Source organism: Sprattus sprattus, assembly GCF_963457725.1.
Source record: "Sprattus sprattus genome assembly, chromosome: 4".
NCBI lineage: Eukaryota > Metazoa > Chordata > Actinopteri > Clupeiformes > Clupeidae > Sprattus > Sprattus sprattus.
Genome location: NC_137923.1, coordinates 37,820,213 through 37,848,212, shown reverse-complemented (window position 1 = coordinate 37,848,212; position 28,000 = coordinate 37,820,213). Strand labels below are relative to the sequence as shown.

General features: G+C 44.4%; 1 protein-coding gene across 1 annotated transcript; it reads right to left on the bottom strand.

The window, feature by feature from the left end:
* Positions 1 to 124: 124 nt before the first annotated feature.
* celf3a (cugbp, Elav-like family member 3a) lies at positions 125 to 27,151 on the bottom strand. The gene is made up of 14 exons (XM_080837410.1): positions 26,982 to 27,151; positions 26,054 to 26,136; positions 10,785 to 10,833; positions 9,644 to 9,772; positions 6,991 to 7,070; positions 6,410 to 6,580; positions 5,921 to 6,089; positions 4,924 to 5,067; positions 4,620 to 4,679; positions 4,384 to 4,488; positions 3,762 to 3,905; positions 3,179 to 3,349; positions 2,214 to 2,312; positions 125 to 557 (listed from the first exon to the last, which is right to left on the bottom strand). The coding sequence occupies exons 1-12, from the start codon at positions 27,124 to 27,126 to the stop codon at positions 3,222 to 3,224; spliced, it is 1,407 nt and encodes a 468-aa protein (XP_080693536.1). The 5' UTR covers positions 27,127 to 27,151; the 3' UTR covers positions 125 to 557; positions 2,214 to 2,312; positions 3,179 to 3,221.
* Between the last annotated feature and the right edge of the window lie 849 nt (positions 27,152 to 28,000).

Sequence of the window (28,000 nt, the reverse complement as noted above, 5' to 3'; positions counted from 1 at the left end):
TCCCTACCCACCCTCCCCCCACCCTTTGCCCGCCCTATATCATAAGTAACTGATATCCTTCCCACCCCCACCCTCATATGATACCCCTCCGTATCTATATACATGTATAACGGACTCTGGCAGTGGTATAATAATGACATTAATAAAACGCAGTTATGATGCCCACAGCGCCATCTGTGGGAATGAGCAGAGCAGTGCATTTCTATTCCTGTATATGTTTGGGTCTGGCTGGCTCTCTCTCTAAGCGTGAGGGGGCCTGCTCACAGGATATGAGTTGGGTTGGCAAGCCCGTCTTAGGCAGAGTTGTGGGTTAGGCTGTGTGCTGTGCTATTGTACTTGTTTGTTTTTTTTATTTTTCATTTCAATTTTTTTGACATTATGCTTTAAGGAGAGTGGGTTGGTCCTGGGTTCTTCAGTCGCATGGGTTCTGGGAGATTTTCTAGTCCTATGCATGAAGCTAGATGGGGTTTGGTTTGCTGAGCAGTTGGTCCCTTGTTTTAAAACAGCAGAGGAGAGACAGACCTCCACACTGAACTCCTCATTTGGTCCTGTTCCTCCTGAGAAAGAGAGAGAATGAGGAAAGAGAGAGAGAGAGAGAGAAAGAGAGGGGAAGAGGAAGAGAGAGAGAGTAAAAGATTGAACAGGAGAGATGGAGAGGAAGCAAATTGAAAACTCAATTAGATACGTATCCTTTGAATTTTTTATTTTCCCCATCATGGAACTTGTACAGTGACCCCAACACTTGTTTTGGGAAGGCGCGCAGAGGTAGTTGTGTGGACAGGCTGGTCTCAGACAGTACCGGCTGTTACACTTAACAAAACTATAACAAACAGAAACAGATAGAACTCCTGTCATCTCTGTTATGATCTTTAAGCCTGACGACTGCAGTTCACCATCCACTCTGAGCCTCTGTTTGCACCACAAAAAAAGGTGTAAGGGTCACTGGGTGGTTCCAGCGATGCAAGAAATGTATTTTGTTTTTATGTTGGAAATATGTTTTTAAAATGTCAGTTGTGGGTCAGTGGAGAGAGTGTCTTAAAATGACTCAGAAACCAAAGTGCAGATGCAGATGCGTCAGAGTGTCAAGAGGGTGGAATGCTTCTATTCCAGTGAGCCATCTCAGCGTTACAGTGAGTGAGTGTGTTTGCTGGTGTGAATGAATGTGTGTATGAGCGTATGCAGACACTTGTTTTGTTTAAAGCCAGGAGCATTTTTTTGGCAGGCAAACAAATCTCCAACATGCACCGTAGGAATTCTGGGTTCTAGTTTGTATTTGCAGCAACACTATAATTAGCAAATGAAATGGCCTAAATGTAACAGCAATTTGGGTATTTTTTTTCCTTTTGGCTCAGTTTCCTAAAAATCCCAGAATTCCTACAAAGGAATGCTGTTCTCTTGTGGGCATAACATGTCACTTATCACCATGACAACCACACACTGTCACCTCAAACCTCGTGTGAGTTTTGAGATATAAAAGGATGAGTCACGCTATCACACAAACAGATGCACACACAGCCAGGACAAATCTCACTCAAGCAAACATTCATACACACAAAAATATACACCCACACACAAAAAGGGTCACCTTTCATTGTTTTATCTCTTACTCATGACATCTCATTGGGCATAGAAAGTATACTGTCTAACACAAACATAAATAAACATACACAGACATACACACAAACACACAAACACACAAACAGACTTTCACTCGGTCATTTGCACAAAACAGCATACCCACTAGCACAATCTCTCTGATTCAAATACAACCACACGGAAACCCCCACATTCACAGAACTAGTACAGCACCAAACTAAACATGGGAGTGTAGCCAAGAAATATAGTCATGACCAACCAAACACAGAGAACTGATCAAAAACAGTCCAGCCGGAACCAGAGCTTAAGCATATTTCTTAATCTGAGATGGTACTTGTTTGAATAGTTGGTTTAGTGTTATAATGAAAATATTGGCTATGTTATTCATAACCTGCGGGATTTGCAGTATTAATTTAGCTTGGAAGCAGTTTAAGTTATTGATCAGTATTTATAAAACAAAAATAGAAAGTCACAAGGCACCAAACACAAGTTCATGGTCGCCACAGCAACCCGCCATGCATCACTCAGCATGGTGGATTCAGAGGCGCTGGCCTCTATGGCAACCATCACAGGCAAGAGATATCGCCACAGCAACCAACACAGGCCAATCAACTTACAACGCTGTGAGAGGAAGAAGGGGGAATCTTTATTAGTTGCTAGGTAACCGTAGCCATAGCGCCGTGGTCTCCACACCCTGTTTGATTGGACAGGGCAGCCTGGGGGTGTGGCGTGATGGGGCCGCATGTTTGTTTGTTTGTTTTGAGGACACAATCACACAAAAACAATCAAATAAAAAGGTAAAAAAATTAATAAATCACAGTTTTAATGCTCCTTCAATAAAATTCAGATTATTGTTATTTCAGGGTCAAAATATTTAATGTTTATTTTTAGTTTTGCAAAGCTGCTTTAGGATTTTCACATTGTATTTCTACATAACATTTACGCTGAATGAGTGGCACTTCTCACATTAACAGCTTGTTTCTATTTTCATTTTTGTATTTGAAGTGTGAGTCAACAACAGCCCTGAGAGTGACAAATTGCATCAGCGGGTCACACGTGACCTTCACAAAGCTTTGCTGGAGCTTAGCCCTCCGCCCAAAACAGACTGCCAAAAACCACAGGGATGTTTTTGACTCACACCCGCCTCACAAAAACAAAATCTTGTGTTGGGGGGCCATACACTGTTTAAACATAATTCATTTTTGACCAGAGACTCATTTTACAATGACCCCCACTGTTGAGAAACCAGAGGACAACTATTACTTATAAAGTATAAAGCATTTAGTTGAAACTGCAGCTGGAGGTACAGAATATTGCTCTGGTTGTTTCCCATATTATTTCCCCCCCTCAAGCCACAGGCTGCAGCCTTAAGGATACATGGTCCAGCCTTAAACAGCCTCTGTTGGCTTCATCTCCCGACACAATGGGGCAGATGCCTCAAAGCGTCCCATCAGATCAGACTACCAGCTCAGTACTATCCCATAATACCCATCCCCTAACAACCCCGCCCTGCAGCACCTTTTGATGTTTCTGCAAAAATCTCCTTCAAACCCCTCATCACGTCCGTCCTGTCAGGGCTCACCTCTTTCACCGATTCCTCCTCCCTTTCTCTCGGTCCGTCACGCTCAGTAGGGCCGGTTGGCGTCTTTGGGTCGTTTGAGCTGCACCTTGAGCCTCTTCATGCCGATCTGGAAGCCGTTCATGGATTGGATGGCAGCCTGGGCGCTGGCCGGGTTGTCGAAGCTCACGAAGCCTGTGAGGAGCAGCCAAAGGGGAGGGTGGCTGAGTTATGGCTGATTAGTGTGTCTGCGCTGCACATTATAGTGGCGTCTGGCTTCCTTTGAGGTCTTGTCGTCTGACTCCACTGTTTTAAGTCTTTTACTCGCTGACTCTCAGTGCCCTTGCACTTTTTCTTTCATAAATGCTGTTTATTTTATTTATCTTAATTCACGTGGTCTCCTTTCTAAACCCTTAAGCTCCACACACTCCGATGTATGCACAGATAAATTGAACCTTGAACTTTGTTCTGTCCTCATTCTGTCTTCACTCTCGTGAGTCATTCTGACTCACTCTCTAAGATGCTCCTTCACTCCCCCCTCCCCCAACTCTGTTTCTCTTTCAGTCTAGTTGTCTGACTCGGGGCTGAATGGGTGGGCTTGGCTCACCAAAGCACTTGCTCTGGTTGGTGGCGCGGTCCACGAACACCTTGGCCGAGATGACGTTGCCAAAGGGCAGAAACATCTGCAGCATCTCAGAGTCAGTGAACTCCTGAGGCAGGTGATAGATGAAGATATTACAACCCTCTGGACCTGAGGAAGGGAGGCAGAAAAGGAGATGTGTTGACAGAGAGAGAGAGGTGTAGGTGAAAGACAAACAGAAAAAATGATCGCACACAGTGAAGATGAGAGAGAGAGAGAGAGAGAAAGAAAGAGAATGAGAGAGAAACAGAGAGAAAGAGAGAGATAAAGAGAGAGAAAGAAAGAGAGAATGAGATGATCTGAGATCTTAGTGGAGCCTAATCCACATCCAGTCTTTTCTCCATAAATGCCTCCAGTTCGAACTAATGAGGCATAAAGCAAGACAGTGACCTCTTGCATATAAGCTCTACAACAGACATAAACGAAGAGAAAAAAAATCACAGACTTCAGATCTAATGCTGAATCATCCTTTTCATAAAAATACTTTGGGGAGGAAGGGAGCGTTCTCCCTCTCAGACAGAACCCAGACTATGTAACTCACAAGTTGCAGTGAGTGAGGTCTGCCTGGACAGGTAGTAACCATGATTACCCTCACGCTGCTGCAGTTGCTGCTGCTGTTGTGGTTGCTGTGCGACGAGGGTGGGCTGGTGGGGGAACGGCTGTCCGACCAATCCGTATGCAGCGGGGTACGTGGCTGCAGGACAGAGGTGTAGACAATGAGGGCAAGGAGACATCAGATGTGATTAGATATGCACGGCCATGCTGAGGCTACAGCGTTGGTAGAGCTAGAGGGAGGGGATGAGAGAGCAGGGGGAGGAAGCTTACCAGTGTAGTGCTGCATGCCAGCGTAGGCCTGCTGGAGGGGGTCCAGCACCGGGCTCGGAGCTGATGGAGGGAGAAGATAAGAAACAAATAAAGAAATGGATAGATGAGAACGGACCAGTCAACACTGGAGGTAAAGAGAGGTTGCAGACAGGCTAGCCTTGCGTTTATGAGGGGCTGTGAGTACTGAATTTTTCGATATGTAATGAGGTTCTACGCTTGTAAATTGGTCATTAGGTCCTAATAGAGTTTTAACCTGCAGGACAGAGAGGTTCCTTGACACTCATAGTGAGGGTAGAGCTCTGACCTTGGTATGGATGCACCCCATTGGTGTAGAGCGACTCAGTGGCTGACTGCCCATTGGGCGGTGGAGGAGGGTAGCTATTGACTGAGAGTGGAGGAGGCATGGCCGAGACGGCTGTGGCTGCAATGGTTGGAGGCGTGCTGGTACCTGCACACATGGCGGAGAAATACTGCTGGTCATGCACCTCACAGCCACATGATCCTGTCATGAGAGATAAAGCACTACAGGCATATTATCCCAGGACAATTTCCAAGAAATGGTCAGTCCTGTTTTTTTTGGCATATCCAGATTGTATCCAGATTGTCTGGACAGCAAAAAAAACAAATCGGATCCAAACCAGAGGCGGTTTGAAATGCGATTCCAATACAGATTACGACAGTCGCGTCTCAGTCTGGCCGCTCTTGCCGCTCAAATCGGAAGCTTTTTTTTGGGTTACTTGCAACGCGACACACAACATCAAAAATCTACAGTCATGGAAGTGCTGGAATTCATGCTACTACTAGCAGAGCGCCAAATTACTGACTGACGCCTTCGCCGTTACCACAGCAACCCATGCACTTGGGTGCAGGTTGGTGATGTCTGGACACACAAATCCAATCTGATTACTTGCACATAACAGTCCATCTCAATCGATCGAATTATAGAAAACAAATCTGATTTTCCTAGAGTCTGAACATAGCCATACTGCCTCAGATCACGACCCTATGGAGACACAGTCCTCCCATCTGGAAAGTTATAACGTGGTGGTCATGCACAAGAGGATTCTCAGGACATTACTCCTCCTATATACACCTCTGTCCTCAATCCTATTCTCTTCCTGTTTTTCTCCATGTGGACAGTCTGTTTGCTCTTTAGTTCTCTGTTGTTATTATGGTTTGATTGTTTCAAATTCGTTTGCAGAGTGTCCATGCGTTTGGAAAAGGGCTTTAAGATATGAGGAGTGTTATGGCTATTTCCTACTGTGTTCCATCAACACCTGTGCACCTTGTTGGCATGTTACCTGAGGAAGGGGTGATTGACGCGAGGGGCGTGCCCAGTGGAGTGCCGATAGGTGTGGCGATAATGCTGTTGGGATTGAGGGCCGCCAGCTGCTGCATCTGCAAAGAGGCAACCGTTGCTACGGGAGACAGGTACGCCGACTGGGCCACCAGAGCTTGCTGCTGGACCAACTGAGAAGAGAGAAAAAACATGAGGGATGAAAAGAAGTCCTGAGAACAATCCTACAGACTACGACAGCAGTACAACCAGTTCATATTTGCTAATGTAAATGCTTGGAAAATTCTGTGGATTTCACGTGTGAAACCATGGCAACGTATGTTGCCTGTAGGCACATTGCCTGCCCGTGTCTGGTGCATATGTGTGTGTGGGTGTGTGAGTTGTGCAGACCTCATGCATGTTAAGAGTGTGTATGTGTGTGTGTTTGTGTGTGTGTTGCACCTTGTCTGTATTAGCTGGTACTTACGGCTTGTGCGTAGGCGTTGTTACTCACGGCCTGGGAGTAAGCGTTGTTACTCACGGCCTGAGTGTAGGCGTTGTAGGCCCCCAGGTGGAGACTCATGGGGCTGATGACCCCAAGCTGGGAGGCCACCTGCTGCATGCGGCGGATGCCTCGCTCCTTCTCCGTGTCAGCAAACTTCACCACCAGACTGGATGAGGCACCCTGAGTGAGGCGACAGCGGTACAAGAGTGTGAGAAGGTAAGACGAACCACAAGAGAGTGTGTGTTTCTGTGTGTGTTTGTGTGTGTGTGTGTGTGTGTGTGTGTGTGTGGCTGAGAAGTCTCACAACTGTTGTTCAGATGGTTGACTGTATATGATTACCCAAGGATACCCTTGTAGATGAGTACTACAGATTGAAGGAGTGTGTGTGTGTGTGTGTGTGTGTGTGTGTGTGTGTGTGTGTGAGAGAGAGAGTGAGAAAGACAGAGAGAGAGAGGGAGCAAGAGAGAGAGAGAGAGAGAAAGAGAGGGAGAGAGATAGAGTAAAAGAGAGATAGAGAAAGAGAGAGAGGGAGAGAGATAGAGAGAGAGAGAGAGGGAGGGAGAGAGAGAGGGAGAGAGAGCGTAACTTACCGGTAGAGTGCGGCTCCCGTGCAATGAGCTGATAGCAGCCTGGGCTTCAGCGTTGTTCTGGTACTTCACAAACGCACAGCCTGCAACACACACACACACACACACACACACACAGAGAGAGGAAGCATTCACATCATTTCTGTGTGCCTGATAAAACCATTCACATATACGCACCACTGCTGAAGCACTCACAGTAATATCATCCACCATTCCACCATGCAAAATACAGACCAGCATCCCAGACAATCCCCAAAGCATATGCATGCACACACACACACACACACACACACACACAAAATACATTCCCTCTGCCCAGCGTTCACCCCTTTCTCCATAGGCATTAACATAAGCCACTCCTCCTCAACTCTTCATTATCCCCGCCCACACAATGGCTACACACACAGCTAGCCCCGCCCACACAATGGCTACACACACAGCTAGCCCCGCCCACACCATGGCTACACACACAACTAGCCCCGCCCACACCATGGCAGCGTGCCACGGGTTCTGACGAGCTGGCCGGCCTCCAGACGGGAAAGAAACCCCGTTCAGCACTGTTTGTACTGATAGGGTCGCCTGGGATGAGATTAGGTGACAGGCTGCCCAGATGGGGATTAAGCCGTGGCTCTGGACTAAATGGAACCTCTCTGCAGAGAGAGAGAGAGAGAGAGAGTCCCAGTGCTATGACAGAGCCATTCAGTCAAAAATTGGGCTTAATCCTGTACGCCAAGGATGCTGGTGTAGAGTGCTTTTGTTCCCTGTGAGTGAGAGTGTGTGAGCCTCTGTGTGTGCGAGTGTGTGTGTGTGTGTGTGTGTGTGTGTGTGTGTGTGTGTGTGTGTGTGTGTGTGTGTGTGTGTGTGTGTGTGTGTGTGTGTGTGTGTATTAGTGTGGGTTGTATTACTGGTTGGTAAGTGTGTCGGGGGGATGGGAGGTTTCTGGCTTCTCTGTGTGTGTGAGAGTCAAGGGTGTGTGGTGTGTGAATGGGTGAGTACAGACGTGAAACGTGTGTTGGCAGGGTTTGAACCCTGTGAGTGGGTGTGTCAGGGATGAGTGCTTGTGGTCTGAGAGTGTTTTCTGGCAGAAGAGAGAGAAAGAGGGAGAGAGAGAGAGAGACAGGGATGCACAAGTGTGTGTATGTGCATATGGGTGTGTGTGTCTGGAGCATGTGTGTTTGCATCAGGTTCAGTGGAGTACTAGAGAGAGAGAGGGCCTGATTTACTAATATGCGAGCGCTTCTTAATCTGCGTTCGCAAATTAACGCACGGTGTTTTTGCGCATTTTACTTGGTATTTATCAAACCAGATCTGCGCTGGGCAAACTGTGTTTACTCCGCCCTATATAGGGCCTGATTTACTAACATTGCGACCGCTGCTTAAACTGCGTTCGCACATTAACGCACGGTGTTTTTCCGCATTTTCCGTGGTATTTATTTAGGAAGAGAAAATGAAGCTTCAGCGAATTGGAGATAGATATTGGTTCACGTTCGCTCAATCACTGAACCTGATTCAATGTGCTGCTATATTGTTGTTCTGCCCGCCATACAGCAAGATGTTTAAAATAACACGATTATAAAGAATATGCTATTGGTGGCATTAATGCATAAACTGTCTATTATAACAATATAGATGTGTACATGGCGAGATTAATTATTTCTACAAGGGACATGGGTTCACTACAATATATATGGACGTGGGTGCAATCAATGGTTCATATTACGTTCGGAAAGTTTGCGATTTCAAAAAAAGTCCTGTTTGATGTCTATAATTTCAGCTGTGGCAGTGGGGAAATGTATTGACCAGTGCGCCATAGCAATGCTTCGAGTAGCCTACCTGTGTGAATATTTGTGAAGGCTGAGATATATCAACTGCTGATACTATAACTGTTTGAAATGATCCGGTGCCAATATTTGCAATGTTTACCAACTGATTGAATGGAATGTGATCTCCGGTTGGAGGGTTAGATGTCGTCTCTGATCTGGTCCAGTAATTGAAGTATTGCGTGGCTGGTTAACCTGTACCGTCTAATGATTTCTGGTTCGCTTAATTGAACAATTGTTATACGAGTTGAAAAAATTATTTCTGTGCGCTGCCTCTGTCTATGTCTTCGCCTTGCTCTTATTACTGCTGCCATATCAACGTATTCAGACTCAGTGGAAATGCGCTTACTGGTTAAGACGTGCTTTTATGAGGCGGAGAATTATCCTGCAAATTGGAGACGTGCGCTCGACAGGCAGTTTAGTAAATACCACGCATGACATCATTAGGCGCACTTACCTTGTCTCCTCCCACGTAAATTGCGCCTCACGCCTACGTTACCACCCACCTCCACGTTACCTCCCCCACAGGCGTTAATATGCGCTGTGGCCCCTTAGTAAATACCGTTTTATGTTTACGACCGCTATTTTACGCCAGAAATGGGCGCAATCCTGTTAGTAAATCAGGCCCAGAGTGTGAGAGAGAGAGAGAGAGCGAGTGTGAGAGAGAGAGAGAGAGTGTGTGAGAGAGAGAGAGAGAGAGTGTGTGAGAGAGAGAGGGAGAGCGAGAGAGAGATAGTGAGAGTGAGAGAGAGAGAGTGAGAGAGTGTGTGAGAGAGAGAGAGAGAGAGACACACACACAGCAGGTGTGTTTGCATCAGGTGTAGTCATCACGCTACCTTTGCTGGTCCCATCAGGGCCCCGAAGCACGGTGCACTCCTCTATGCTGCCAAAGGCCTCAAACATCTTCTTCACGTCAGTGTCCGTCTGCTGCTTTCCCAGCATCCCCACAAACAACTTCCTGTCTTCTGGAGGAAAAGGTGGCGCCAGAGGGTCAAAGGGGGGAGATGGAGAGACGGAGAGAGGCGCAGACAGACAGCCGGATAGACAGACAGACAGGAGACAAAAAAAGAGGGAGGGACAAATCCAGAGAAAAGGGGAGAGGGGAGCTCAAAGACATGGGGTGAAGAGGTAAGGTAAAATGATAGAAAAAGAAAAATAGAAGCATTCATGAAAAAGACATGGAACGTGAGAGAAGTTATACGCAACAGAGACAAGCACAGATTTTAAACAAAAAAACAGAACACATTCAATGACGCGACACAACATGAACACCTTGACAATGAGACAGTCTGTGACAAGACACAATGGCCATGCAATAAATCCCCTCCCCTGCCACCAGAGGGCGATGGTGGCTTATAATGGTGTTCCTGTCTTGCAGAAGACATTAGATGCTGGGCCTGGCATTGCTGATTTTCAGCTTTGGATATGAGCCAACAGGTGTGGACTCGCTCTCATTCGCTCTGAATCTCTTATTTTTCTGCGTGTGCTGTCTCTGTCTATGGCATGTGTGTGTCTGTAGCCATGGAGACTAGTGTAACATATAAAGTATTTATATCTGACTGAGAACATTTACGTTTCGTGTGCATAGTTAATAGTTTTGTACAGCTTCATGTTATCATATCTTTATTAAACATTTAAAAGCAAATATTATTTGATGAATGCACATTCAGCACATTATAAGATCAGAGTTTATAGCATTTTGACATCTTTTGTGTATTTGGTTGTCTGTATTTGAATTAATGGAATGTAAAGAAACTGAAAATGCCCAAATATACCGTATGTATGCGTTTTCGGCCAGTACCCTAGTCATTCTACAGCACAGTTAGAGTTCTTGCAATGGATGCAGCACCAGAGCTGACTGCTCTGTGGGTTGGATAGTATATATGTGTAGTATATAGTGTATATGTGTCAACATGTACTAAGAGGAAATGGTGTGCAACTGCAGAGAGTAACAGTGTTGGGCTGTGCTGTTCTTACCTCCTCTCCCCTCACTGTCAGCAGGCTTCACCTGGATGGGCCGGTTCATCTGCAACACACACAACAGATACACATGTTTAGGCAAACACCACCGTGCATGGCTGTACTTGTGTGTGTGTTTGTGAGTGTGTGTGTGTGTGTGATGCCTTGCGTGTGAAGCTTCATGCACTCCTTTCTTTTGACCCTTTTCCAAAGCGTCACGTATCATCTTTCTCTTATTTCTAACTCTTTCTCTTTCTCCCCCTCTCCCTCCATCACTCGCCTACACACACACACACACGCACACGCACACGCACACGCACACGCACACGCACACGCACGCACACACGCACACACGCACACACACACACACACCACACACACACATGCACACACACATTTAATCCTGGCCTCTTCTGCTCCCTCCCTGGCATCAGGATGGGTACCAGGAAAAGCACACACCCACGTGGGTCTGGGTGATGGGATTAAGAGCACTTGCTGGCTAATCTGGATTACACAGCCGCGCTGGATTAACATGGTGAGAGATTCAGAGGCCCGCAAGAGGGGAAAAGAGAAAGAGAGAGGAAAACAGAGAGGAGAGTCTGCAGAGAAGAGAGGGAACGAAGGATGTGAAAAAAGATCCCAAATACACTTTGAGACAACTGAGAGAACTCAGCCCATATCTTATTTATGCTTTGATTCAACATATTTATGATATATTTTATAAAACATTTATTATTATTTGATATAACATTTTCCAAGATTTTCTGAGATTTCTTAAATATACAAGCATATGCAATTGCAACCAAAATGCAAACCCCCCCCAAAAAAATACACTGTGAACCAGAAAGGAAGAGAGGAGCAGAGGAAATGAGAAAAGGAGGGAAGAGAGGAGAAAGAAGATAATTGATATGCGCAGAGATCAAGCAAGGGGAGAGAAATTAATATGTGCAGAGAGAGAGAGAGAGAGAGAGAGAGAATACTCATTGTGAGAAGAAAGGAGAGGTGATGGGAGGCGGGGTGAGTAAAGGGAGGACAGAGAAGAGGAGTGAGCAAAGGAGATGATCGGAAGAATGGAGAGAGAGAGAGAGAGAAAATGAGGAAAGGGAGGGATGAAGGGAGAGTGGAAGGAAGGAGGGAGGGAGAGAGAAGGGGTGGCTGGCAGAGACTTAATGAAGGTCTTAATTATGGAGGCGCTGACATTTAAGCTGACGGCTGATCCATTCACTCTGATCAGCACCGATCACTTGATCGGACACACTATTGATCAAATACTCGCGTAGTCACCCTCTTAACAACGAACATATACACACGCAACCATACACGCTCACACACTCTCTCCCAAACACACTGCAAGGGGTCTTCCATCGGCAAATCGACTAGGAGTGTCTTATTGATACAAGTGACTCCTCAGTGACTGTATAGATTGAGCACGTCTGACAGCGTTGGGCCTGAGGGTCACTTCTCATATGTCCACATAAGTCTCATACGAATGGTCAAGGGATGACTGCAGGGGCTTCTCTGCCCGTAAGAGTCATTATGCTCTATAGGTCACCTTGGGCACACAGCGTCTACTTGGGCACACAGCGTCTACTTAGGGGAGGGGAGAGTGGTTGCCATCCTGTTTATTTTGAAGAAGGGGGGGGGGGGGGACAAATAAATAAACTTGAGGCTGAGGGACCATGGAATGGGTAGATAACAACATAGGGCCTCTGGAGCCTTGGCCCACTTCCCTTAATCCTCCCCTTAAACATACAGCTGACCCCTGCTGCTAGAGGTATATCATCTGCTAAAACGGGCACGAGACTGTGTGTGTGTGTGTGTGTGTGTGTGTGTGTGTGTGTGTGTGTGTGTGTGTGTGTGTGTGTTTGTTTGTATGTGTGTGAGTGTGTGTGTGTGTGTGTGTGTGTGTGTATTTGTTTGTATGTCTGTGAGTGTGTGTGTGTGTGTGTGTGTGTGTGTGTGAGTGTCTATCTCTTTTCGATATCAAATGTAGTACATATAGAGTTGTTTTTATGGACATCATGGAAAAAGATGAAATAACAGACGGAGATATACAGTGATTGAGAACGAGGTTGTCAAAGATTGAGCAGGACATTGAGGGAAGGAGAGAGAGGGATGGAGAGATTGGAAATGGGATGAAAAGAGGGGAGAGATAGATAGAGAACTGTAAAAAGACAGGGCACAAAAGAGAAGGGAGCGAGCACAAAGCCATCAGAACTGTGCCACTTCAGGTCGGCACGGCAACCAGCCTTACGCAGACCTGCCTTGCTGCCGCAGTCACCATGGCAACGCCATGACTAGAGCTCCCCAGCAGGTAAACAAGGTTGCCCCGGACGACAAGGAGAGGCGGAGGAAAGAGAGGGGGGGGGGGGGGGGGGGGGGAAGGGGGGAGAGAGAGAGAGAGATAGGGAGGAGGTGAAAGGATAAACAAATGGAGAGGATGGCGTGAGGAGTGTTCAGGTGAAGGGCGAGGGAGAGTACAGGAGGAGGAGCGAGGGGAAGAGGAAAGAACACGTACAAAAGCAGAATGACAATGAACAGGTGATTATGAAACCATGAGATGACAGCGGAGGAGAGAGAGAGAGAAAGCTATAAGATGCACACAGCAAGAGTAACAGAAGAACATGTTTAACATGATATTATATTATTACACAAATCCTAAGAGAGAGCTGAGAAAAAATACTACTGAAATCAAAATGGGACCTGTTGGTTTGGCTCCCTACGGTGCAAAGATATTTCCAACACACTTTCTCACACACACACACACACACACACACACACACACACACACACACACACACACACACACACACCTTATTCACCACAAATGTATACAGAAATTCAACGCATGTATACCAAGACCATCAATATCTATCTTTACTTTGGCACACAACCTCGTATGCAAGCACACAGAAACACACACACACACACACACACACACACACACACACACACACACACACATTTAATCGGTCCCTGTTCTACGGAGGAGGATTTCAGAGGGATTATGAGATATTAAATCCATAGATTATTCAATCAAATCACATTCTCTCCCCACCCCCGCCCCAACACTTAACCCACTGCCTTGACCGCTAAACACACAATCATCATACTTATCACCACTATGCACACAAACACGTTAACACACATACGATTCACTGCTCATGAACTCACTCTGCACACCCTCAAGAACTAAACAGAGTGCTTGCATATCAAACACATATCATATACAGCTGGTTTCGCTTTACAAAAAAGCGAGAGATACAGTATAATCTCTCTCTCTCTCTCTCTCTCTCTCTCTCTCTCTCTCTCACACACATCTGTCTCACGTGTGTTGTTTCCTTAGTCAGTCGATCTTCATGAGTGACCGTTAAGAGAGCTTGACAGTCATCATTCTCCTTACACACACACACACACCACACTAGTACTGCACCCCCCCACCCCCCCCCCCCCCCCCACACACAGGCCCGTGTGCGCACAGAGAAATATAAATATGCAGATATAAATAGGCTTTGCTGGGCACAGAGTGTGAAACATTCTTTCCCCAACATACACACATGCGCGCATACACAGATACAGACAGACAGACAGACAGACAGACAGACACACACACACACACACACACACACACACACACACACACACACACACACGCACGCAAACACAAACTGAGGTTGTGGTAGGTGTTGTGTGAACCGTGAGCAATCAGCTGAACAATTAAGGCACTGAGTCAGAACAGCAGATGCATCAGTGATCATGATTGTGTGTGTGTGGGGGTGTGTATGTTTGAAGGAGCATGTATGATTGTTCATGTATATGCATCTGTGAGTGCATTTGTGAATTTGTTTGCCCGTAGAGTATGTGCATGTAAATGTGAATATTTGTGAATTTGTGTGTTTGTATGCGAGTCTGTGTATGCGTGTAGGGGACAACACAAAGACAGACTCCACTTCTGTCTGTCTGTCTCCCTCCCTCTCTCTCTCTCTTTATCTCTCAATACCTCCGCCCTATACTTGAGTGAGGCGCTGGTCATTGCATCGTGCCCCGTTCCCTAGCAACCCGGCATCCCTTGCTCCCAGCCGTTGCCTGGCAACGGGACGTGAAACCGTAATCAACGTGCCACCCCAACCCCCAATCTCTTTTTCTCTCACCTCCTGCCCTCCCCCTCCTCTTTCCTTCCTGCTTCCTTTCTCTCTATGTATCTCTCTGTCTCTCTCTGTCTCTCTCTGTCTCTCTCTGTCTCTCTCTGTCTCTCTCTGTCTCTCTCTCTCTCTCTCTCTCTCTCTCTCTCTCTCTCTCTCACAGGTATAATCTCTAAGAGAGATAAGGAGAATATAGACACTGAAAGACTAAAATGCTAAATCATTGTAAATTCACAGTGCCAAAATCCCTTCCTCCACAGTCAAATACAAACATCAGGCAAACCATAAATCCGAGCACTTCCCCCCACTAAAATACACCCAAACAGCCCCCACCCCATTTTCTCTCTGTTTATCTCCCACTCTGTCCCCCTTTTCCACCAACCACCCCCCCCCCCCCCATCTTTTTATCCTTTCTCTCCTTCTCCCTGCCAAACAGTCCCTCTGTGTCTTTTAAGGGAATCAATCGGGCACAAAGAGAATAACATCTTCACACCTTCACACCGGTGCAGACTGTTAATCAATAATCAATAATCAATTACCCTCATCAATTACTGCTGAAGGCCCCCGGTGGGTCAGCTCCTTCTCAGCAGGTTCTCTACCCCCATCAGACACACCGGGGCCGGTTCCAACACTGCTCTCCAAGGCTACATTACAGTAACCATACATCACTGTTTTACAGAACAGCACAGAACAGAGCGGAACAGGATTCTTTATGATTGCACTGTGGTGTCACGGTAACACCCATTTCTGGATGCTTGTTTCTAAGGAGATGATTGTGATGTCAGTGTCTAAATGCTGAATGTCGCCGCTAGATAAAGAGCAGCCTTCCCCGCCCCGGTAGTGAGAGCAGATAGAGCAGAGGTTGAACCAAAGGCTACAGCCAAGACTACAGCACAGCAGGCATGGGTGCTCTCAGTTAGGATAGGAATGGAGAGAGAGACACCGTCTGTCCGTCCGTCCGTCCGTCCGTCCCCCTTTCTCTCTCTCTCTCTCTCTCTCTCTTTCTCTCTCTCTTTTTCTCTCTCTCTCTCTCTTTCTCTCTCTCTCACACACACACAGACAGACTGTTTACCATCATTACTATCGTCTCTAGCAGCAGACGCCATGATAGAAGCTCGTCCTGTCAATCAGATCAAGTTTCAACCAGATTCTGTGCAGTCATTAGAGACCAGGCACAAGCGTGAACACACACACACACACACACACACACACTCATACACACAGGCAGGCAGTGTCTTACAAACAGATGTCTGTATTTAAGCTGATAGATACACCCCCAAAATCCCCTCTGTTGTCTACCCCTCCCTCCCCTGGCTCTAGCCCCCCCTCCCACCCTCTCCCAATCTCTCTTGCCCCTCCCCCATGACCACCCGCCGCTCATTATGTTAAACTTTCATTCATTCATTCATTCCTCTCTCTTCTCCCCCCCCCCCCCCCCCCAACACACTTCATTCATCTGTCCAATCTCTCTTTAATTAACCCCCCTCCCTCCAACCTTCGTGTCTTCTCTTGGGCAATCTGCTGGCCTGTGAAGAGATGTGTGAGTGTTTGTGTGTGTGTTGAGTGTGTGTGTGCCCATGTGTATGTCCAAATTGAAGCTGATGATGCTTACTGCTATCAGAAACATGGAGGATTCTTGCATGTTCAGTGTTTGATGATGGATGTCTTAGAGATACTTGCTTTATATATGTCTGTGTGTGTGTGTGTGTGTGTGTGTGTCCGTGTGTGTGTCCGTGTGTGTGTGTGTGTGTCACTTAGGGTTACTAGGGCGTCAGGGAGCTTGGTGGAATACTCTTAAAGTAGCTAGCCATATGTATGCTTGAGCCTCTGTGAGTTCATGTATGAGTGTGTCCTTTAATGAAGACTGGCTCACATCTTTAGACCCATCTTATAAACCTTTAGCATTGGTAACCCAACTCTTTCCACAAACATAATATGTGTATGAATGTATGTCAAAACAGCACTTCAAATCAGAAGACACACACACTGAAAGGCAGACTATATAATCTCCAAATGATCGGAGAACACAAGTTCATCTATACCCCATTTCCATCGTCCCCATTCATGAGTTACCAGAGTGTATGATCTATATGAAGCAGATGTACACTGAATGCATCTGGTCTAATTATAGAGGTCCAATCTGGGCCCATGTCTGTTTCATTCTCTGCCAACACACCAACACACCCACCCACCCACACACACACACCATCCCCCTCTCTGGGTTCAAACACCTGCCTTCCCCTTCCCCCACAACACAAACCTCATCTACTGTTCTTCCAACACACACAAAAGCAAAATACACTTTCTTTTATGTTAATTAAGACAATACCACACAAAGATAACCCAATTCACACGCATGTGTCAGTCATCAGTCCTATACTTTCATATCCTCACTATTACTCAGCATCCCTGTTCAGCGCCTCCTTTCTTCTAGACTGGAATAGTAGAATTCCCACATTTGGAAAGGCATGAATGAAAGGAAGAGGGAATCGGGGGGATAAAAGGCAGAAATAAAGATCTCATTGCAGATCTCTCAACACAAAATGGGGGAGTTATATTACCTTCAACACACACAGCTGGTTCACCATAGATTGACAGACTCCAATTTACACCATTGAAATAAAAATTGTCTAATCTGAGAACAGTGTCTGGAGTACAGATAAACTGTGGAACAGCACACAAGCTAATGCTAATGCTAATTTTAATAGAGACTGTCGGGAAGCTCAGACGTTCCTGGAACCGTGGACAAACACCTACACCTACACAAGCTCACATACACACACACACACACACACACACTATGCAAACACACACATGCGCGCACACACGCATGCGCACACACACACACACACACTCACACACTCACACACACACACACACACACACACACACACACACACAGGGGCAGTGTGTGCATGTCTTGCTGTGACTGGTGGCCAGTGGCCAAAGACTGTTGACTTGGACAGACAAGATTCTTAACCTGCTCACGGAGGAGACGCCGGGCTCCAGCGCCAGCACCAGTAGGGAAGGGAAGGAGAGATAAACCGGGGGAGCAGAGGGCTGCCAAGGAGGAGGACGGGTGGTCACCAGTGCCAGGCTGGCTTCCCTTTGTTCCTGATATGATTCTCACGAATCATTCTTTCCTAAGGCCGTTACAGTCCCCCTATGGTCACCCCTCTCTTCCTCCCTACTCACTCTCTTACAGTCATTCTCTCTATCTCTCTCTGTGTCTCTATCTATCTATCTCTGAATCTCTATATCTATCTATCTATCTATATCTCTGAATCTCTATATCTATCTCTATCTATCTATCTATCTATCTATATATATATATATCTCTGAATCTCTCTATCTCTCTATCTCTCTGGCTAGGTAGCAGTGCTCTTAGGAAAGGCCCTAGCCCTGATGCTGATGTGGATGAGGTTCTTGGCTGAATCCAGTGAGTCACTCTCACCTGAAAGGAAACACAAGGCCAGGTGCTGCTCCAGTCAAGCCATCTGTTCTCCCCTCCGTCTATCTAGCCCTCTCCACAACAACTCCCTTTCTCCACCTCGCTCACTCACTCACTCATTCACTCTCTACTCCAGGTCACCCTCTATAACTCTCCCTCTCCCTCCCTCAATCTCTCACTCTCACTCTCTCTCTATATCTCTATCTCTCTCTATCTCTATCTCTCTCTATCTCTCTCCCTCACTCCCTCCCTCTCGCTGTGCATTAGTAAAAAAAATCATTCAAATTAAGAGAAGTTTAACTCCCTATGAGATGTCAATACTTCCAAAGTTAAAAAAAGGGGGAAGGGAAAGCATAACAAGTAGCACAGAATAGAGAGAAAGAGGTGAATCGGAGGAAAGTCACACCTCGCACAGCTGCCTCTAAAATAAATGATGGTGTGAGCGCGTGTGGGAGCGAGAAAAAGACAGAAATAGGAAATCATGTATCAAAGTGTGAATAAATGTACAACAGTGTATATATGGACAGTATATATGTGTGTATATACATATAGGTAAGCGTGTGTGTGTGTGTGTGTGTGTGTGTGTATATGAATATTGGTTACATATACGGTAATGTATTTGTATGTGTACAGTCTGCATTTTATGTGCATTGCAAACAAACTTTATCGATAATAAAAGAGTAATTTCTCTGCCTGCCCTGTTACCACCTTGGAGGATGGAGATAGTTTCCCGTAGTCTGTAATAACAGTGCAGATACGTTTGTGAAGGACAAAAAGGCATCCTGGTGACATGGCTTGATAAGGTATCCCAGACTCCCCTCCTTTGTACCACACTGATCTCAAACACTAAAATAGCAGGTGCTAGTGGCCTCTCAGCTGAGGTAAGTGTGGGGGTAGGGGGCTATAAGACAAGAAGGGGTTGCCTCTCTGTGTGTGTGTGTGCGAGAGAGAGAGGGAGTGTGTTTGTTTGTAAGTGGGTGCCCACGTGTGTGTGAATGTGTAAGGACCTTTTTGTGCCAAATTGAGGTGGCTTTTTTAAAAGAGGGTGAATGGGTGAGTATTGTGTGTGTGTGTTTGTGTGTTTATGTGTGTGTAAAGCAGTGAATCTAGGGTTTTTGGTTAGGGTTAGGGATGCAGAGAGGGTTAGAGATGCAGACTTGAGAGCTTTAAAACTTAAGGGGGATGGGTGGAGGGGGTTTAGGTGGTCAGAGCAGACGGGAAGGAGAGGAGAAGGAGGAGAGGATTTAAGAGAGGGGACACATGCTGATCTCCACATGCAGAGGTCAGCCAGGTCAGACTACTGTCATGCTAATAACCGGATTTGTACTGGTGCTCATGGCTCCCCAAAGACACACACACACACACACACACACACAGTCATATACTACCTCATAAGCACGCACACACACCCTCATATACTACATAAGTATGGGATCAATATACTGACATGAAGATAACACATTATTTTTACAAATTTGTATGCAAGCAGAATGTGACTTATAAATGCTCCATGATTTGCAATAAAGCAGAATGTGATTTATAAATGCTCCATGATTTGCAACAAAGCAGAATGTGATTTATAAATGCTCCATGATTTGCAATAAAGCAGAATGTGATTTATAAATGCTCCATGATTTGCATGATATGTACACCATGCAAATGCAAAATACGTCTATCAAAAAATAACGTTTTGCAAATATAAATGGGGTTCCAAAAATGTAAACGAAGAATGGGAAAACTAAAAAGGGAAATAAATAAACCGTGTTTTGTATGTCTATATAATTGGTTTTACAAGTGCAACGCACACAGTACCCAGCTAGCATGTAATTTGTGAATCAGGTGATTTTTGGAACTGTTTTTCCTCTTGTACGAGGTGCAAACTTCAAGGCACTAAAACAACTGGGTGGCACTTCAGGGACATCTGCCTTCCATTCATCTCAGCAAATGGCTGGTGACAAGAGAACAGGAACGTTGATTTGTTTTATTTTTATATTAGTCACAAACGATTTGATTGATTCCGCCCTCTGCCCATTTCTCCAGTACCATTTCGACACCTCGAGTTGGCAGTTAAGAAAACGAACACAGCGTGCGATCATCATTGAAGTAAGCAAACAAACTGGACCAACCAAGATTCTACCTGACCAATAAAGCCTGGGCATCCTTCTAAAAAGGCATGACCGGAGACGTAGTAAAATGCGGGTACATATTGGAGATGCATTTGAAAGACAGCTAAGAGCCCAGAAGGATTTTAAGACAGATGCTGAGTTGGCTCATTTTCTCCTGAACAGGAAAGTACTGAGCTTCAGCTAACCATTACTAATATATCATGGCTACTAGCAAGGATGGGACGGGGATGTGCAGCTGGGTTATCAAGGCAATAAGTATTTGAGACACAAGTCTTATTTTATCCATGCGACTTACAGATTGCCACATTTTTCATGACACTGAATCTCACAGATTTTCACTCCCAATAGCATGGCATAATAATTACAAGTCCATTAAACTGTCAGACTCTATGCCCGTGTAGCTGTTTTAGGCTACTAGTTAATGAAGTTTCAATATTCAGCATCACTAAACAATTCTTTATCTTAAGGCGAACCAGACCCGTTACGAAATGCGTCGCAAATGTAACAATACGCTTGCACGGGTTGTCTTTTGTGTGTATGGGTGGGCGGCGGTGATAGCTGACTGATTTCCATCACTGCTCTCATGGATTCCAGTCATGTTAACTTGACAGTTTAATGTTGAGCTCGTACTGCGCTTGACTGTATAGTTTAAGTGTCCTGGCATGAGCTTCAAGCATGAGCTTCGAGACAACACTTGCCAATATTTTGAATTTGGAATGCAGTATCGGTTTAAATCACTTGGTGTCCTGTCTACATATTGCTCTTTTAAATCTTTGTTTTCAGGTATGATTACAGATAATTGTATCTTCCACATTAAGCAAAGGTATATCGCACAGTCAGTACACATTGCAGACATGTAACTAACTCTATTGCTAGCTGTAATGCTATAGCTGTATTGCTAATGCTAACTAATTTGTCCCGATTTGTACAGAACGTCCAAATGCAGCAATTTCCTCTTAATTGTTCTATTTTTTAATATCTGGACAATTAAGTTTCAACCAGCAGAGCTCAGTCTCAGTATGCATTATTTATGTCTTTGCACTCTGAATGGTCTTCATGCTAGGACCTCCCGTTCCACCAAAATCCAAAGGGCTGCAGTGTAGCGAATAGCGATTATCGATGCTATCTTCGTACACCAAAATTACTGAAATGTGTGTGAAACCTTGAAATGGTTTTGCTTGTGTGGTTTGTGATGTGCCTTTAGGGATTCTGTTCTGAAGAGGTTGTCTTCATCCTAATAACATCTCTCTCATTAGCAATCTCTTTCTATGGTCCAAAATCCTAGATCTGCTATGTATGATGATCAATCAAGAATGCTGCTGAAAGTAAAAAGAAAGTCACAACAGGAAAGTCACTTATCAATATATTTGCTCATCTTGAGCAACAATTGAACTGTGTGATTATGTTTACCCATTTTTGAGTCTACCACTTGATACCTGTGCCTAATAAGATGATGATGCTAGTATATTTACTTGCATATGACTCTCAGTGCGGGCACATGATGGCAGCACTCCGATCCTATCCGATTCTCTCCATGGGGTCTCCATGGGGGGTTAACTGCTCTATCTCAAAGCACATGGAAGTGACAAAACTAGATCAGTTCAAATCAAATGCTACCATTGATTATACAGTAAATACGTTGTGAAATGAAACAAAACCGTTGATTATACAGTAAATACGTTGTGAAATGAAACAAAAACACACCACAGTTAAAGTTGTATTAGTATTGATTGATTCACATCGATATGAATGGATTACATGACTAACAACGGGTGGAAAAGTAATAAGAAAATATTTGTTCACTGAATTAGCGCGTTCTGTCCCAAACAGTTGCGTTCCAGTTTCTAAGTTTCACTTTCGCTTTCAGTATTTCAACGTGAATGAGAGGGAGCACAAGAACTGAGCGTCTAGCAGCGTTTATCATATCATATACATTATATATGATGCATGTATATGTCTGTGGGCGCGATCTCAAGCACGTGCAAAAGTTGTTGTTGTCCAATTTGAATCAGATACGAGAGACACATGCGCGCCCAGTCCAATTACCAGCGGAATCGAATCGTGTGTCTGGGGGTTTACATCGGAGTCCAGTCGGACTCAAGTTGGACACAATGAATCTAGTTCTGGGGAGTCACATGTGTCCAATATCCAATTTAAATCGGACTGAAATCGGAAATTGGACGCATGTGTCCACACTGAATGAGAGGTCTGGGCAATGTGGGAAGTCCCCAACCAATAGCACAAGGAATTTTTAACATCTCCTGTGTCTAACTAAAAGAAATGTAATATAACAATTCTTTATTTGGTCTACATACTGCCTTTCTAACAGGAGCCCTAGGTACTTAGTTTCAAGTATACCAGTGTCTGAAGTTTTGAGGATTAAGTAATGGGTGTCTGGACGGCCTTTTAAAAGGATATCCGTCAATTGAATGTTGACAAAGTGGGTTATTTGATTGTTGTTTTTATTTCAGTACAACAGGGAAGGACACACACAGAAAGCAGAAAGAGGCTTAGCGTAGGGCTGTTATCCTACTTCACACAAGATAATACATAGCCGACCAAGACGGAGCTCTGCGAACTGAAATTTCATTGTGGATCCAGATATCAAAAGTAAAACAATTGAGAGATAAGCACAGCGATTGGATGTGTTGTACGAACCAGGGCAAAGTAGCTAACATTACTGCATTAGCAAATCGCCCGCAATCTGTAGCTATCTGTGCGATGTATCTTAACGTAATGTGTAAGACAGAGCTATCTATTATTGTTCTCTAGGCACACAACCCACTAGTCCCATGAGCTGAATGCAAAGCAGATGCACCAGTAGAGCCACAAGCTGTTTTGGTGTTGCTGCTTTTGCGACTCATACAAGTGTTTACATTTGCAACTCAAACAAGCGGGAAAAAACGTGCCAAAAATCACCTGATCCACAAATGTTGTGGTTGTTGTGTATTGTGTGCGTTGCACTTGTAAAACCAAATTATATACCCATACAAAAGATGTTAATTTATTTCCATTTTTTGTTTTGATTTGTTGAATTTGTCCTTATTTGTTTGCGAGTAGCATTTTTTTATTTGCAAAGCACATTGTATTTTTCATAGACGTGTCTAGCATTTGCAAAGCACATCGTGTTTTTTGCAAATAAGAGAGATTTGTAAATCTTTTTGTCACTAAATTGATCCCATACATAAGCACACTAACACGCATACACTCTCATGTAGAATTTCATAAACACACACACACACACACAGCTCAGTCTGAGTGATACTCGTACGTTCAGGCATACTGATGTGTTTGGATTAGCAGGGGTAAACCACCAATTACCTTTTTCAATAATTCAGTGTATGAAAATTAAGTTCTCTTATGACAGAAGCCTCTTCTGCTCAGCCTCAATAAAGCGACTCTGTTTCTATTGAGCTGCATCATGATGTAGGTGGGACCGGGATTGGCTGGCACACTTGTCACTCTGTATCAAATTTTTCTCAGTTACCAGTACTTAATAAAGGATAAGTATAAGATTGTGTAGTTTTTTTAGTGCCATTCATTAGTAGAAACGGAATATGATATTTATAATTATGTTTTCATTAGTGTATAATTACCTGTAACTATGAATCGTGTTTTCGTCAGCTTAGAATAAGCCCTTCGTATCTACATCAGGAGCAGGTTGTCTTACAACACACTGTCTGCAGTCGGAGAGTCTGTCCTTTTGTCTTTTCCTAACCACTTTTCCTTGACCTCGATGGAGACGGTCATGAGCTCATGGAAAGATGTGAAGTCAAATTCATAAAGACTTATGCAAAGGAAAATGTGTTTGATGTTGGTCACATTGATCAGTTCTGATTGGGTTGTTGCTGCCGCAACAAGGAGTTGTGGTGCAGTACTATCTCCTTTCCTTTCGTAAAGGATCCTCCAGTGTACCCTATGTCAGTGTACCCTATCCTCCCTTTGGAAGGTTGCTTGTTCAATTCCCCACTCCTACTTACCAAGTGTGTAAGTGTCCCTGAGCAAGACACTGAACCCCTAACTGCTCCTCATGTATAAATGCAACTTCCTTGTAAGTCGCTTTGGATAAAAGCGTCTGCTAAATGACTAAATGTAAATGTAAAGCTAAAGGAGATATGCACTGAAGCACCTTTCCTAAGCATTCAGAGAATTCAACCAGTTCTCATCATGGCTGCCACTTACTTCCGGGTCATCTCACTCAGTAAGGAACCATCCTAAGCCAAAAAGACTATTCGAAAGGGGCCACTGGCTCGAGATAGGGCTTTTTGCATTGTTATGGCCACTGTTGGTACTTGCACATGCTTGTAAAGGTAAGAATATTCAGCTGGTTGCAATTCAGCAACCTCACAAATAGATGCAACTAAAAACTACACACTGTACCTTTAATGTTCACAAATGATCCCTTCAATTATTTTAGTTATGATTAAAGTTACATTGTACACTTGTGCCAACCAGCCCCAGCACAGGACATGCAATGGGGTTGGTTGGCTCCAATTTAAAATGCTATATATAAAGAATAAAGTGACTATAAATAACTTCAGCATTTCATTCAAACCAGAAAATATAAACGTTCAACAGTCTTCGTATTTGGCGTTAATATGACAATTTAAAGAAAATTACATTTGATCACTTAATAATAGTTATGATCTTTAATTATCTTTTATTTAAAACACATGTTGCCAAACAAACCCAAAATCAGTGTGCCAAACCAACCCCACCCACATTAGGACACACCATATTTTCATATTTCATATCAAAATATCGCTGATTCTGATTTCGATATACTGAAATTAATAAATGTCTTTATTTCAACCTAACATAATTGTACAAAGTATTTTGTCGGGGGACCATTTTTTTTACTCTGCAAATTTTAAAATGTGACCCTTTACCTCAACAGTTTGTGACCTTTATATGTTCTGACAGAATAGATGTCTGTGAGGCAATCATTTTAATGTAATATTTTTGTGGCAGGCTGGCAGCACCCTGTAGTTAACTTTGTGCCAACCAACCCCTCTCTGCCCTCTTATGTGCATTTGTCAGATGTACAGATGAATGCCCAGTAGAAAAGATGTTCAAGTAGGCAAAACATCTCAAGCATGTCTCATTTTGATGTTTGACACTCCATAATAACTATAATTCTCTGCATATTACACAATCAATATCAATGACAACAAGCAAAATATTATACACAAACAGCATATTGCTGTCGTGTCCAGTTCTGCAATGAATTCAAAATAACCAAGATGTTTTCTTTCCAGTCTCAGAGGACTTTACTGCACAATCACAGCAATCAACACCAGACCCGAGATGTACACTGATGTAGACTATGAACTGTTGCTTTAACAGACTCTCTGTGAGACGCCACAGCAGCTGTTAATGGGACAAATCTCAGCATGTCACCTCCCTTTTTCCGTGTCAGTGCTAAAGACAGAAAGCCGTGAGACTTGCTGACAGACAGCATCCTGTTATCATCTATAGCCCTGCAATATGGGTCTCCAATCAAAGAAACCGGTTTGACGTTTTTTCTTTTTTTAGACGTGTATGAGTGTTGCCAGAGATGGTACTCACCCCCGGTAACGTCTTCTGCTCATGCAATGCATTCTGGGCCTTCAGAGCGGACTCGCGGGCACAGTACGTGAGGAAGGCACATCCTGAGGGGGGAGAGAGAGGTAACGGTGACGCCACAGCACACTCGGTAAACAGAGCACTTCAAAAAAACACTGCAGCGCATCTGCCAGCACAGTTAGAGAGACCTGCTGAAAACATTAAAGCTTGGGGCGAGGAACACACTACAGTGACCTTGCCATGGAGTCACATATGGGGCACAGTCTGCTTCAAAATATGACCTAAAATGTCTACTATCCCCATATTAACTCCTCCAGTGTATTATAGTGGAGAACATCAGTAATTAAACACACACATACACATATTTATATATACACACACAAATATATATGTTGGTGTGTATGATATTTGGGTGTGGGGGGGGGGGGGGGTACATTTAATAGCAGACATTTGTCAATGTTAAATGTTAAATGCAGCTTTGGTTTGGAGGGTGTGACTCAAAAAGGTTGGCGGGGGGGGGGGGGGGGGGGGAATCTGTTGCTGGGTAATCCTTTATGAATTGCTGCATCATTCTGTTTAAATAAATGGTAAAATGTTACCTAGAGCAATGTCCCTTAAAAATTATAAGATCAATTTCGCAATAACATAGGAGCTAAAGTCCAATCTGCTTTTATTCATTATCATTCATTCGCCCATCTGTTCTTACCCTCTTGTATTGAAATAAAAATCTTGCCTGCCAACTATGTCACGCTTAATACAACCAATAACATTTCATCTGAAGTAATTTAATTGTAGAGAGAACAATAAGCCAGTTCTATAATGTATATTTAATGGGAAGAGTTCCCTATATCTATGCATGCCCGTGTACTTGTCTTTAATCACTGTAATAAGCCAGTTCTTTAATGTATATTTAATGGGAAGAGTTCCCTACCTTTGTGCATGCCCGTGTACTTGTCCTTTATCACTGTAAGCTCATAGATCTTTCCAAACTGCTCGAAGATCGGTTTCAGGTCTTTTTCCTCCAGGTTCCGCGGGATCTGCCCAATGAAGAGCTTTATCGCGTCCGGCTCCTTCATTGAGACGGTGGGGAGCGGGGCTTGGCACCCGGCGATCTGCTCTGAAGGAGCGGTCGACGGGGAGGAGGTCTCCCGAAGAGGGTCGTCAGGCACGGATAGAGGTGAAGATGGAGACGGCTTTATCTTGGCACAGGGCTGGAGAGAATAGAAAGAAAATATTTGTTTAAAATAAATTAATATAAACACACATAAAGCCTATGACCTAAATGTTACGCTGCAAATCGCGTGTGAAATGACCAATAGTATAACAACATTTGATAATGTTGCCATCATTTAAAGAGCCTCGACCAAAAACGTAAAACCCAAATGTAAATAGACATAACATATAACCCAGTTAATTACACGCAAACGTAACCATGACATGTACGTTATTGCTGGTGCATCATGAGAAGGCAATGTATAAGCACTTAAATCAGAAGTCTACAGGTGTACATGTGAACGGGAGAGTGGGGAAAATGAAGGTAAACAAACGCGCACAGACGTCCTTTGTCTAATCCAATAGAAATGTAGCCTTCGCTGGCAGGCTGTGTCGACCTCTGTTACAACCCCATTCTTAAAATCAATTTAGCCAAAATAATGAAATCACACAATATTTAAAATACCATACCCCTTATGAAAATAATTCAATCAAAATCCAAGTGAATAAGAAACATTTGAATTTCTCACATGGGTGTTCTCTTCGTCACGCGTGAATTGCAGATTGTCTCCCGCTCGCTTTCTCTCTAATCTCAAAAGGTTTTGTTTGTCTGTCGTCTTCTCGCTCGTGTTGTCCCTTTCAGTTTCCGTTATGTAGCCTGGGGATAACGACAGCTCCTGGGAATCTGTATTTTGACGAGTTGTCCCTGGAACGACAGAAAAATCGGTCACTCCTTGG

Coding starts and splice junctions, on each gene's coding strand:
- celf3a (XM_080837410.1), bottom strand. CDS start 27,126: ATGAAGGAGCCGGACGCGATAAAGCTCTTCATTGGGCAGATCCCGCGG. Junction 10,834..26,053: donor AGCAGAAGACGTTACCGGGG/GTGAGTACCATC, acceptor TGTGTGTTGCAG/ATGAACCGGCCCATCCAGGT. Junction 5,068..5,920: donor GTCAATCACCCCTTCCTCAG/GTAACATGCCAA, acceptor CCATGTGTGCAG/GTACCAGCACGCCTCCAACC.